Raw genomic sequence first — 13751 nt, 5'->3', positions numbered from 1 at the left:
TCTCGTTGGTAATAACTAAAAGTTTCAGCTGAAACACAGATTGTTTACACTAAGAAATTCTAACATTTTAAAACCGAGCTTTAAAATATTGGGTTCCTTTTCTATTGTTGTTTTGTTCTAGAATCTTAACTGTTAAATAAAGTTGTTGATTGAAAAAAGAAAAAAAAAACGACCACGTTAGCTGTTTACGCATGTACGTTTAATACGTTGTGACGCATAGGGCGCAGACGCAGAGGAAGCAGTTTCCTCTATACCGCGCGGTGGTTGCTGGGTAGCATTTTTCCTCCATCGTGTGTTGTGTTAGCCGCTTGGTTTTTCAGTTTCCCGGCGACTGTAAGATGGCAGCGGTAGCAGCCGGAGCGGTGGTTGGTTTAACCAGTGGCTCTAGAAGTAAGCGGCTCATGCGGGATGAAGACATGACCAAAGTAGAGTTCGAAACCAGCGAGGAGGTTGATGTGACTCCTACTTTCGACACTATGGGCCTGAGGGAGGATTTACTAAGAGGCATCTACGCTTATGGTGTGTACCGACGGGCACACTTTACAGATGGGGAATGCACGGGGGAATAAAGTCCTCAGTACGTGACAATTTGAGGGGAATTAAATCAGGGCTCTCGGTATAGGTGTGACGGTGCAGCTGTTGGCGACTTAAATGTGGTTGCATTTTGTGTCCATACGTAAGAGAGGGTTAAGGCAACAATGATCGTAATAAGGAGTTTTAACAGTTCTGGTCTTGATAATTAACCGATACACTACGAATAATTCTGAAATGCTGAACAAAATCTGGGTTGAATTTTTAATATTGTCAGTCATACATAGACTCTTAAGATGTTTGAAAAGTGTAATGACAGAGAGCAAGGCCATTTCTTGAAAGCAGGGTACTACTGGAAGAGCAGGTAAATGGGTACATTGGCAATAGTAAATACAACTCCTGGAAAAGACAGAAAGCATGCATAGAAAGAAGGTTATGAAAAGAAACCGAGCAGATAGTATAGTAGGCACAGCGTATCTTGGTTATGCTCCTGTGCTAATCCATATAAGGATATAGCAGATGAGCAAATGTAACAGTTTATGCATGTGTATACTCCAATCACATACTGTATTGTTTCTCTACCATGGTCCTCAAGTACCCACAACAGGCCAGGTTTTCATTATAGCTGAACCAGAGCACAGATGAAATGATCAGCTGATGGTTGTAAACATGTAAACCATGGTGTTACTGATCAGCTGATTAATTCACCTGTGCTCTGATTCAGCTATAATGAAAACCTGGTCTGTTGGGGGTACTTGATGACTGTGGTTTGACTAACACTGACATACTGTATTGCTGTCCGGTTGGAGAAAGGATGTGGACTAGGAGTAGATCTTTGAGGTTTTTTTTTTTTTTTCTGCAACTGCCAAGGGCATGATTAATGGCACAATGTAGTGTAAAATTGGTGATTCTACTGTTTCCAATTACTTGTTATACCAGCTGCAGAGTTTAAAATGTATGGGGAATCGTACCTTTAAGTATATTTTTGTATACGAAGTAGCTGTTTCTGCTAACTTAAACCACAACCCAATACAGTGGTCAGATCTTGTAGGGAGAGAATTCCACTTTATGTTATCAAATTATTTACACAAAGTCCTTTTCTATATTACTTTATACTCCAAGGCCAATACTTAGAACAATTGAAAATTAAAATTTTTAGTACCTCTCCATCACAGTATCCCAATGTGAGCACAATTTTATCTAAACCTTCTTGTTAATATAATGTGTAGGGTTTTTTTTTGTGTCTAGAATCTGTTCACAAATTTTCAGTATAGACGGGGATACAATAGTTAAAATCTTCTATTTTAAATGAGAAAGTAAAGGATCAATTTATTAAACAATTTTAATACACTCCAGTAGGTAAAATTTATATTTGGGAACATATTAAAAGGGAGTATATATATTACAGTACATTGTCCTTTTTTAAAGTGAAAGTAAATCCTTGCGTTTTACAAATGCTAGGATTTACTGTTGAAACAAATAAAGGGCACTTTCATTCATGAAGTATAAGATACTTAATGTAGGAAGCTCCTTTATTTGATTCAACTGATCGCCGCTCTTGGCTCCTACAGCAGCGCATGACCAACACATTTTTTGGGTAAGAGGTGACGTTTTCACCTCTTAGCCAATAGCCGTGCGGTGAATGTGGCTCCCATGGGTGCCAAGACGGATTTACCGCACGGCTATTGACTAAGAGGTGAAAACGTCACCTCTTAGCCAACAATTTTTTTTTTTTAGCCGTGGGCTACTGTAGGAGCTAAGAGCGGCCATCAATTGAATCAAATAAAGGAGCTTTCTACATGAAGTATCTTATACTTCATGAATGAAAGTCCCCTTTATTTGTTTCAATAGTAAATCCTAGCGTTTGTAAAACGTTAGGATTTACTTTCACTTCAAGGAAAAAAACACATAACTTACTTTAGAAATTATATATTTTTATTTACAGTAGACATTGATGGTAGATACAGTAAGATAATCCATAAACAAATGGATGCACTGGTTTATTTTATGTAGTTGTTTATCTAGTTCTGTGTGCATCAATATAAAACTTTTTACAGACAAAGTCCTTGCATTTTAATTCCTGTAAATTACTCCGGTATGGATTTCAAATTGGTTGGGATCATGAGTCTTAATGGGATAACCTTGGCATCATATATACTTTCTAGCAGAGTCTGTGTAACTAGATTCTTTTGCTTTTCAGGTTTTGAGAAGCCATCAGCTATCCAACAGAGAGCAATCAAACAGATTATTAAAGGAAGAGATGTGATAGCACAGTAAGTAGTGATATAGTTCATATTGTATGTTCTTTGGGTCCTCGTTTACGTACCTTCTTTTAAAACAAAGTCTTTGATATTTAGGTTAGACATAGACCAGAGTGTAATATTGAGAGGGGGCTGCTGCATGTCTGTTAGATGTGACTTGTGTCTTAACCCCTTAATGACGGATGACAGAATTATTCTGTCATGTAACAATTTATCAAACTGGAACTTTGTCCTTAAAGGGACACTGAACCCAAATTTTTTTTTTTCTTTCATGATTCAGCTAGAGCATGCAATTTTAAGCAACTTTCTAATTTACTCCTATTAAATTTTTCTTCGGTCTTTTGCTATCTTTATATGAAAACGAAGGCATCTAAGCTAAGGAGCCAGCACATTTTTGCTTCAGACCTAGCACTTGTTTATTGGTGCTGTCCAATCAGCAAGGACAACCCAGATTGTTCACCAAAAATGGGCCGGCATCTAAACTTACATTCTTGCTTTTCAAATAAACCTGATAATAGGAGCAAATTAGAAAGTTGCCTAAAATTGCATGCTCTATCTGAATCATAAAAGAAAAAAAATTTGGGTTGAGTATCCCTTTAAGGGTTTAAATTATTCTCTTTTTATCTAACAATTGTTTTTTTATGTCTGTACTTAACACACTTTAGTTAATTTTAATATTATTGCTTTGTAATGAGCCTACACAATAAATCTAGTTTTTATTTTGTGACATGAAGTTTAAAATAAAAAATTGTGTGTGTATATAAACCCCTCAAAGGGCCATGTAAGTTACATTTGAAGTGCACAGTAGTGTATTCCAATTTTGAATTAAAACCATTTTGCTCCAGCAATATGATCCTACAGCTACTTGTTTAGAGAAAATAAGTGCAAAGGTGTAGTTTCTATAAAATAATAGATGCTACTATGTTTGAACTAGTTTTCTCTGCACAAGCAAAGCTATGTGGAAACCCTTCTAGATAATCCTATTTTCATCACAGCCGTGTTGACAGTCTTTTTATTGCCTATTTTATATCTGTCACCATGGGCTCGATGTTATTTAAAAATAAACAAAACTATACATTTAAAAAAAACAAACAAAAAACAACGTATAGGGGTATATCAATGGATCACCTATAAAACCTTTATGCAAAGAAAAATCTAGTGTATGTCCTTTTTAAATACAGTAGGTTTGCATAATCAACAAAATGCATAACAAGATAATGCAATAGCACTTATTCTGCACTCCACGTGAGTAGTAGATTTTGTATTTATTTTTTCCTGACAAATTTCTGTTTTTCCACTTCTCCTGTATCATGTGACAGCCATCAGCCAATCACACATGCATATACATATATTGTGTGTATTCTTGCAGATGCTCAGTAGGAGCTGGTAACTAAAGTGTTAATATAGAAAGACTGCATAAATGGAAGTAATTTGGAAAGTGGTTTAAAAATTGTATACTCTATCTGAATAATACAAGTTTTTTTGTTTTAATTTGTCCCTTTGTTAAAAACATAATAATAAAAAATAATAATACTGGAGCCTGTGTATTGCCACATCTGATGTTAGACCTTTGCTGGCTCATGCAGTCTCTGAACTTGAGACTTTAGTGGTCTCACCCACAGTGTTGTGGACTCACAGGAAAATAAATCTCTAATTTTATATTTGTTACCCCTGCTAGGGGATGGGACCGTGTCTCCGCTAATAATGGAGCTACAGCTCATGCACCCCATGCAGTGGTGTATACAGTATTGGTGCTCTGCTTCATAGACAGCTCTACTATTAGGCCGAATTGGCAGTCGCCTAAGACGGGAGCCTCACAGTTTGTCTATCTTCATTTTTGGATTTTATGTGCGACGTGTAGAGACGTTAAAAAAACACTGTTGGCTAGTTGACATAGAAGCATAGGAAGTGCCTGTGAGCCCTGTCCCTTACATTCTGCCGGCTACTACTGTTTACCTGGGGAATACATGTTCCAAAATGCTGCAAGAGAAGAGGTGTGGCTGAACAGTTATATGTTGTACCCTCCTGTTGTCTCCTAAATGTCCCAAAACATGAGTACCATGCAGGGCATTTAGGGTGCACCGTGTGTACCCCATACAGTGAGTAGACATATTCAGGTATGATTGAAATGAGGAGAGTAGAGATTAGATGACTCAATAATGAAAGCATATTGAACCTGAAATTGTTTTAATGTCTTTTTAAAGTACTTGAAGGTTTGTTACACCAACCATTTTTGTTTAAATATAATGTTGTGTTGCTTGGTCATTTTTGCTGATATTAAGCTATTTTTAACTTTCAGGTCACAGTCTGGTACAGGAAAAACAGCAACTTTTTGTGTGTCTGTTCTTCAGTGTTTGGACATGCAGGTAATGTCAGTATGTAAATAAGTATTATATAGTGCACCAGTGACATGAGTAATGTTAAAGTAATACTATTCTCTTTTTATAATGTGCCAATTCATATATTTTTCTTTAGATTTGTGTGCCTATGGGACATGGCTAAGTGCAATTATGCATCTTTTTGTCTTTAAAGTGCTGTAAACAATGTACATTTACTCATTGGTACTTTTAATTTGTAGTCTAGTTAAAAAAAACCCTATTATTCTTCATTAATTATTTCCTGATTTGTTTTTGCATGTCATTTGTAATAAAAAAAATGTTGATAATTTCTGTCTCCAGCTTCGTGAAACACAGGCATTGATTTTAGCACCAACAAGAGAATTGGCTGGGCAGATACAGAAGGTAAGAATGTAAACCCTTAGCTAAGAACAATAGTTACTGTTTGTCCCACTCTGTTTTTGCTGCTTGTTTTTGTTTGTTTTTCCCTAAAAGTTAATTACTTTTAAAGGTACATTAAACACAAATTGTAAGCTGCATGATAATGTACCTTCATATGAGAATAATTTTGCAATGCATAATGTAGATTTATTTACATGTAATTAAAGATCTTAAACATCTTATTAAAGGGATATGAAGCCCACATTTTTTTTCTTTCATGATTCAGATAGAGCATGCCATTTTCCTATTTTTTTCTTCTTCGTTCTCTTGGTATATTAGAGGGATATCGGTTGCTGACTGGTTGCTAAATGTAGCCACCGATCAGCAAGTGGTACCCAGGTGCTGAACCAAAAATGGTCTGGCTCCTTAGCATACATTCCTGCTTTATAAATAAAGATACCAAGAGAATGAAGAAAAAAATAATAGGAGTAAATAAGAAAGTTGCTTAAACTTGCATGCTCTATCTAAATCATGAGCTCACCTGGGATTACCCTTTTTAACAGAGGTTAAGAAAGAGAACTAAGCTAAGTTGCTAAGTGGTAAAGTGGAAAGTTGTTTAAAATTTTCATGCTCTATCTATTAATTTGGACTTTACTGTCCTTGTTTATGATTTCACTGCATTTTAAATGTTCTAGTCACAATCCATTGCTTCATTACTTGGTACTTATTAAATGTTTCTGGGGTAGAAGGAGAAAGTTGTGTTGTGATAAGCATTTTATATCCTGTTTTATAAGCTTTAGAAGAACTAAAGTCTGATACTTTAGATTACAAGAAATGGAGAACAAAGCAGTAGGAAAGTGCGCTAGAGTATACATTTCCTCATTTATGGTTTTGTACAGGTGCTGCTTGCCCTAGGGGACTACATGAATGTGCAGTGCCATGCATGTATCGGGGGAACAAATGTTGGAGAAGATATTCGGAAGCTGGATTACGGACAGCATGTAGTTGCTGGTACTCCAGGACGTGTTTTTGGTAAGTAAACCGAAGCTTGAAATCTGATTTATCCTTATGTAGCCAATAAGTTGGAATAATAATTGTGTGTACATTTTTTTTTTAATTGATAATAGTATATTCTTTATTCAGATATGATTCGCCGTAGAAGTTTAAGAACCAGAGCAATTAAAATGCTGGTTTTGGATGAAGCTGATGAGATGCTTAATAAAGGTATGTTTATGTATTGGCATTTCAATTTACATGTGACTGATTATTTTTTTTTTTATCATCAGGACTCAACAACCATTACCAGGGCACCCGTAGCATCTTTAAATCTGAGCATTGTGTCTGGGTTTGTGAGCATTTAATTACCTCCATACTGTCACATGGTAATTGCAAGACTTTTGCTGACGTGCTGCAGTAAATTAATAACCTAAATGACCAATGTGCAGGCCTTCCAAATTAGATGCAGGCCTTCTAAATTAGATTACCACCTACCTTATAGGACCAGTAAACACAATACATTTTCATAATCAACAAATGATTAACCCCTTAACGACCAAGGACGTACGCCACACGTCCTCAAAAAAAAAATATACTTAATGACAGAGGACGTGTGGCGTACGTCCTTGGTCTGGAAAGCAGCTGGAAGCGATCCTGCTCGCTTCCAGTTGCTTTCCGGTTATTGCAGTGATGCCTCGATATTGAGGCATCCTGCAATAACCTTTTTTAGCAATCCGGCGCAGAGAGAGACACTCTGTGGCCCTCTCTGCACCGGACATCACCGGCTAAATTCGTTGGTGGGTGGGAGCCGGTTCGGGAGGCGGGTGGCGGCCATCGATGGCCTTGATGATGTGTAGGGGGGCGGGATCGTGGGCGGGGGTCATCGGAGGCGCGCACGGGGAGGGAGCGGGTGGGAACCGCTACACTACAGAAAAAAAGTTTGTATTAAAAGTTAATAAAAAATAGTTTTTATATATATAAAATACCTTAATCAGGGGGTGGGGGATTGGTCTGTGGGGGGGGGGAAAGCTACACTACAGAAAAATAACATAATCATTAAAAAAAAAACAATTTTTCTTGCAAACTGGGTACTGGCAGACAGCTGCCAGTACCCAAGATGGCCCCCAATAAGGCAGAGGGGGGGGTTAGAGAGCTGTTTTGGGGGGGATCAGGGAGGTTGGGGGCTAAGGGGGGATCCTACAAAGTAGCATATGTAAATATGCTAAAAAATGTATTTTATTTTTAAAAAAAAAAACACTTATTTTAGTACTGGCAGACTTTCTGCCAGTACTTAAGATGGCGGGGACAATTGTGGGGTGGGGGAGGGAAGGGAGCTGTTTGGGAGGGATCAGGGGGTCTGATGTGTCAGGTGGGAGTCTGATCTCTACACTAAAGCTAAAATTAACCCTGCAAGCTCCCTACAAACTACCTAATTAACCCCTTCACTGCTAGCCATAATACACGTGTGATGCGCAGCAGCACTTAGCGGCCTTCTAATTACCAAAAAGCAACGCCAAAGTCATATATGTCTGTTATTTCTGAACAAAGGGGATCCCAGAGAACCTTTTACAACCATTTGTGCCATAATTGCACATGCTGTTTGTAAATAATTTTAGTGAGAAACCTAAAATTGTGAAAAATTTAGCGTTTTTTTTCATTTGATTGCATTTGACGGTGAAATGGTGGCATGAAAAATACCAAAATGGGCCTAGATCAATACTTGGGGTTGTCTACTACACTACACTGAAGCTAAAATTAACCCTAGAAGCTCCCTACATGCTCCCTAATTAACCCCTTCACTGCTGGGCATAATACACGTGTGGTGCGCAGTCGCATTTAGCAGCCTTCTAATTAGTAAAAAGCAAAACCAAAGCCATATATGTCTGCTATTTATGAACAAAGGGGATCCCAGAGAAGCATTTACAACCATGTATGCTATAATTGCATAAGTTTTTTGTAAATAATTTCAGTGAGAAACCTAAAGTTTGTGAAAAAAATTGTGAAAAAGTGAACAATTTTTTTTTATTTGATCGCATTTGGTGGTGAAATGGTGGCATGAAATATACCAAAATGGGCCTAGATCAATACTTTGGGATGTCTTCTAAAAAAAAATATATACATGTCAATGGATATTCAGGGATTCCTGAAAGATATCAGTGTCCCAATAAAACTATCGCTAATTCTGAAAAAAAGTGGTTTGGAAATAGCAAAGTGCTACTTGTATTTATGGCCCTATAACTTGCAAAGAACATGTAAACATTGGGTATTTCTAAACTCAGGACAAAATTTAGAAACTATTTAGCATGGGTGTTTTTTGGTGGTTGTAGATGTGTAACAGATTTTGGGGGTCAAAGTTAGACAAAGTGTGTTTTTTTTCCATTTTTTTCCTCATATTTTATAAAATTTTTTATAGTAAATTATAAGATATGATGAAAATAATGGTATCTTTAGAAAGTCCATTTAATGGCGAGAAAAACGGTATATAATATGTGTGGGTACAGTAAATGAGTAAGAGGAAAATTACAGCTAAACACAAACACCTCAAAAATGTAAAAATAGCCTTGGTCCCAAACGGACAGAAAATGGAAAAGTGCTGTGGTCATTAAGTGGTTAATAAAAGACAATGCAATAGCACTTAGTCTGATGTTCAAATTAGTAGCAGATTTTTTTTTTTTTTTTTACATATTTCAGTTATGTTTATCTACTCCTCCTGTATCACTTGACAGCCATCAGCAAATCACAAGCATATACGTATATTCTGTGACTACTTGCACATGCTCAGTAGGAGCTGGTGACTCAAAGTGTAAATATGAAGACACTGCACATTTTGTTAATGAAAGTAAATTGTAAAGTTGTTTAAAATTGAATGCTCTGATTCTTGAAAGTTTAATTTTGACTTGAATATCCCTTTAACAGCTTGTTTGCTGTGGTTGTGTTTAATAAAGCTAAACTCCCTCCTCCACTTGCCTTAGAGCAGCTTCTGAGGACTTGTTACTGGAATAGACCAAGCTGGCCATTGTCATTTTGCTATCATAATGTGCATAGCTTTGCAAAACTTATCTAATTCACCTCCCCCATTTTTGCCAATTAGGGACAGATCTAAGTTGTTACAAAGTTGTTGTTTTTTACTATACATAATTAAGCATTTTGTATCGCTATCCAAGTGTTCCTTTTAATGCATGTAAAATGTTTTCACACTACACATGTACGTACATTTATTGGACACCTACAGAAAAGCCTTGTCATTTTGGAATGATTTTTAAAGAGTTGTTAACCATCTTTTGTATATGCACGGTATATATTCAAAATCCAACCATGCATTTATAAAAATTGCATACAAAGTAAATGGTTTTAGTCATTTTAAAACTGTCCCTTTGTTAGCATACATTTCTTAGTTCTGCAGATCGGTAGTCTTAGGATACAACTCTTAAAATCCCCTGTTGAGTATGTTTACTTATTCCTTTGATTGTAGCTTATTAGGGACAGGTGTACATTTTACAGCAAAATAAATATATAAATCAGTGTTTTATAGTAAATAGAATTTAAACTATCATTTAATGTAACCCATCACATTATTGGGATGAGCTGTTGGGCCAGAATTTTATTTGGTAAAAATATATGGTGTATTCTTTTTGTTTAGAAAAAAACTGGGCTTAAAAAAACTACAAAATGTGGTGTGATCTCAGTAATACTGTTTATTTTGAGAAATAAAAAAATAAAATGTATCCTTTCTAAATATAGGTTTTAAGGAGCAAATTTACGATGTCTACAGATACCTACCACCTGCTACCCAAGTCTGTCTGATTAGTGCCACATTGCCACATGAAATCCTGGAAATGACCAATAAGTTCATGACAGATCCGATCCGTATCCTTGTAAAAAGGTAAAGAATTAGATTGAAAGTTGGAAAAATGATTACCTTACCTGAGAAACTATTTTGGAGGCCTTGTGGTGCAGGCTTACTCATGCCAGGGAATAATTAGCATATAGAAACAGAGATTCCGGCTAACTGCTGTAATAATCCACAAATCCAGATTGTGTAAAAAGATTCCAAACTTTATTTCAGTGCTCTAAAAACAAATACATTGGTAAAAACAAGATAGTTGATCAGAGGACCTGATCAGACTAAACGGCAGATACGTGCATACGCGTTTCATGCGGGTCTCCCGCACTTGTTCACTGCATAGTTTGCAGGTCTGCCTCACGGTGCTCTTAAAGGTGAATAGATTAATTATTGAGAACATCTGTGAATTATTTTAACCCTCAAGGGCACCGTGTGTAGATAGAAACACAAGGATAGGCACATAGGTAAAATGGCTATTGTGATACTATAACTCTATTGTTAACAATGAATAGAAAATGGGGATATACAATAATACCTATTAGAGTATAGAAAATTTATATCCACAATATAATATATACATTTATAAGAAAATATACACTGTAGATACATTTTAATTGAATAAGGCAACACCAATATACTAACATACTTATAAGCTACCTATAAAAAAGACTAAGATCTTTTATTATTGTTATGCAACAAAAAGATTAGTGCATTGTAGGAAGGGGGGATACCCCAGAAATAGGTTTTTACAAAATGGTTAAAGGAAAATGTATATGAATATTATAGTAACTCCAGAGTGTATGATGTCTAATTAGACAAATAGATTATCAGCTTCAACATTAAAACCAAAAGGAGTTCGTGTATTCATATAAAAAATCCACTTAACCTCTTTTTTACTGAGGGCATATTCTCTATTGCCCCCACGTTTTAGAAAATGGGACATGATAAATGGCCTGAAAGGTGGCTAGTGAGGAGTCACCAAAATGGTCAAATTTGGAATGAGATGCTACTGATGTAAACACATCAGGGTCATCAATGTCCCTGATATGTTCAAGGGCGCGATCTCTCAACCTTCTCTTAGTTCTACCCAAGTATTGAATTTTGCACCCTTTGCATGTCATGAGATATACAGCATGCGTCGAATTGCATGTGAGGTTAAATCTGATTTTATATTCCTTGCCAGTGGACTGAGATACAAAATTTTCCCCCTCAACTACATAGTCACATGTCTTGCAGCGTGTGCTTCTGCATTTAAAGAAACCAACTCTATTACGTAACCAAGTACTGGTTCTAATTTCTGGTAAATACGAAGGTGCAACAAAGTTTTGTATACTCTTAGCTTTTTTGGATACACATTTGACACCTTTTTTAATGATTTGTTCTAGCACTGTATCACTTTGGAGAATAGATAAGCTCTCATGGATACTATCACATATTTGCTTAAATTCTAAGCTATATGATGTGCTAAAAATATTATCTTTCATCATATTTTTATTGGTGGTTTTTTTTTATTTACCAACAATGATTCACGAGGAATCTCATCCACTTTACTTTTTACCTCATTAAGAAGTTTATTGCTATAACCTCTGTTTGAGAGCCTCTCGTGGAGGACTTGACTTTGTTCATGATATAGTGTATCATTTGAACAGATACATTTAGTTCTAATGAACTGACTTTTGGGAATTGCATTAAGGGTATGTCTGGGATGACAAGATTTGTAGTTTAATATAGTGTTACCACTCGTTGGTTTCCTATAGAAGTCAGTCACTATTTCATGATCCTGAACGGATAATTTGATATCCAAAAAGATTATCTCACATTTGTCCTGACAACCTACAAAACTCAAATTGTAGTCGTTATGATTCAGATATTCAAAAAAGGATTTCACTGATTGTTCACCTCCATTCCACACCAGCAACAGGTCATCAATATAGCGACCAAAGTAGATAATATGGTCCCTGAAGGGATTACTATCTGCATAGACGTGGAGCAGCTCCCACCATCCCATGTAGAGATTGGCATATGAGGGCGCAATTTTCGCCACCATAGCTGTCCCACGTCTCTGCAGATAGTAAATCCCCTCAAAAAGGAAAAAATTATGTGTTAACAAAAACTCCAATGTGGATATAATAAAATGCTTCACCTCTTCTGAGTAACTAGACATATGATCTAAGATTTTGGATATAGTTTCCACGCCTGTGTGGTGTGGGATGGAGGTGTACAATGAGGCCACATCCACAGTGACCCATCTATAGGTAGATTTCCATTGTATACTTTGCATAGCCTGTAAGACTTGCGTAGAGTCCTTGATATAACTAGTAAGCTGTCCCACAAGTGGTTGTAAGAAGGCATCCAATAGTTCTGAGGTGGGCTCAAGTAAGGAGCCCACCCCAGAAATAATAGGCCTGCCTGGGGATGGGCAATGTCTTTATGCAGCTTAGGCAAATAGTAAAAAATAGGGACAAACGGATCATGAGGGATCAATTGTTCCTTGTTAACCTTGATGAGGCCAATCTGTACACCTAACTGAACTATTCTGTTTAGTTTTTGTTTAAATTTTGCAGTTGGATTTTGATCAAGCCTTTCATATACTCCACTATCACTTAGTTGGCGTTTGGATTCAAAGATATAGTATTCCCTGTCCATAACGACATTGCCGCCTTTGTCGGATGCTTTTATGACTATATATTGGTGTTGTCCTTAAGGGATTTAAGTGCTTTAAAATTGTTCCCACTTAAGTTGTTATGTGTTTGTTTAGAAATATCAGGATTTTTTGTTTTTTCTGCTAAGGCCATAAGTTTGTGTTCAATAGTTCTCTGGAACACTTCTATATTCCTCCCACGTGCCTGTACTGGGTAAAAATTACTTTTACTGTTAGTTTTTAAGGTTGGACATTTTTTGTGGGAACATAAGCCCACCTCTTCAATATTATCAATAAGGACCACCAACTCATTGAGGACACATTGGTCACTAAAGTTTAATGTGTCAGCCGGAGTTAGAGTATTTTGTTCTGCCACTACATCACTGTTGGTCTCAATATCCACCATATCATGCCGCATGAAATCCTGGAAATGACCAATAAGTTCATGACAGATCCAATCCGTATCCTTGTAAAAAGGTAAATAATTAGATTGAAAGTTGGAAAAATGATTACCTTACCTGAGAAACTATTTTGGAGGCCTTGTGGTGCAGGCTTACTCATGCCAGGGAATAATTAGCATATGCACGTATGCCACTGAAAAAGTAATAACTTTTACCAGAAGCATTTTTTTTGTTTATGGAAATTCAGAATTTGTAAATGAAATGGTGATGTGCCTCCTGCTCTCCTTTGCCAATTATCCAAAGTTAATTAGTCCAGTATGATATAACAGCCCAGAGGCAGAACTTTTTTTTCACTTTATG

At 36.5% G+C, this 13751-nt stretch overlaps 1 protein-coding gene across 1 annotated transcript in view; it reads left to right on the top strand.

The window, feature by feature from the left end:
* Window positions 1-241: 241 nt before the first annotated feature.
* The window catches only part of EIF4A3 (eukaryotic translation initiation factor 4A3), a 31431-nt gene continuing 17921 nt past the window's right edge, over window positions 242-13751 (top strand). Inside the window, exons 1-7 of the mRNA XM_053711959.1 lie at window positions 242-519; window positions 2732-2804; window positions 5092-5158; window positions 5471-5533; window positions 6409-6541; window positions 6653-6733; window positions 10247-10388. Of these exons, the coding sequence (XP_053567934.1) occupies window positions 339-519; window positions 2732-2804; window positions 5092-5158; window positions 5471-5533; window positions 6409-6541; window positions 6653-6733; window positions 10247-10388 (740 nt within the window). The 5' untranslated portion in view covers window positions 242-338. The remainder of the gene's footprint in view (window positions 520-2731; window positions 2805-5091; window positions 5159-5470; window positions 5534-6408; window positions 6542-6652; window positions 6734-10246; window positions 10389-13751) is intronic.

Source organism: Bombina bombina, chromosome 4, assembly GCF_027579735.1.
Source record: "Bombina bombina isolate aBomBom1 chromosome 4, aBomBom1.pri, whole genome shotgun sequence".
Classification (NCBI taxonomy): domain Eukaryota; kingdom Metazoa; phylum Chordata; class Amphibia; order Anura; family Bombinatoridae; genus Bombina; species Bombina bombina.
Note: the sequence above shows the minus strand (reverse complement) of the source record. Positions and strands in the feature narration are given on the sequence as shown.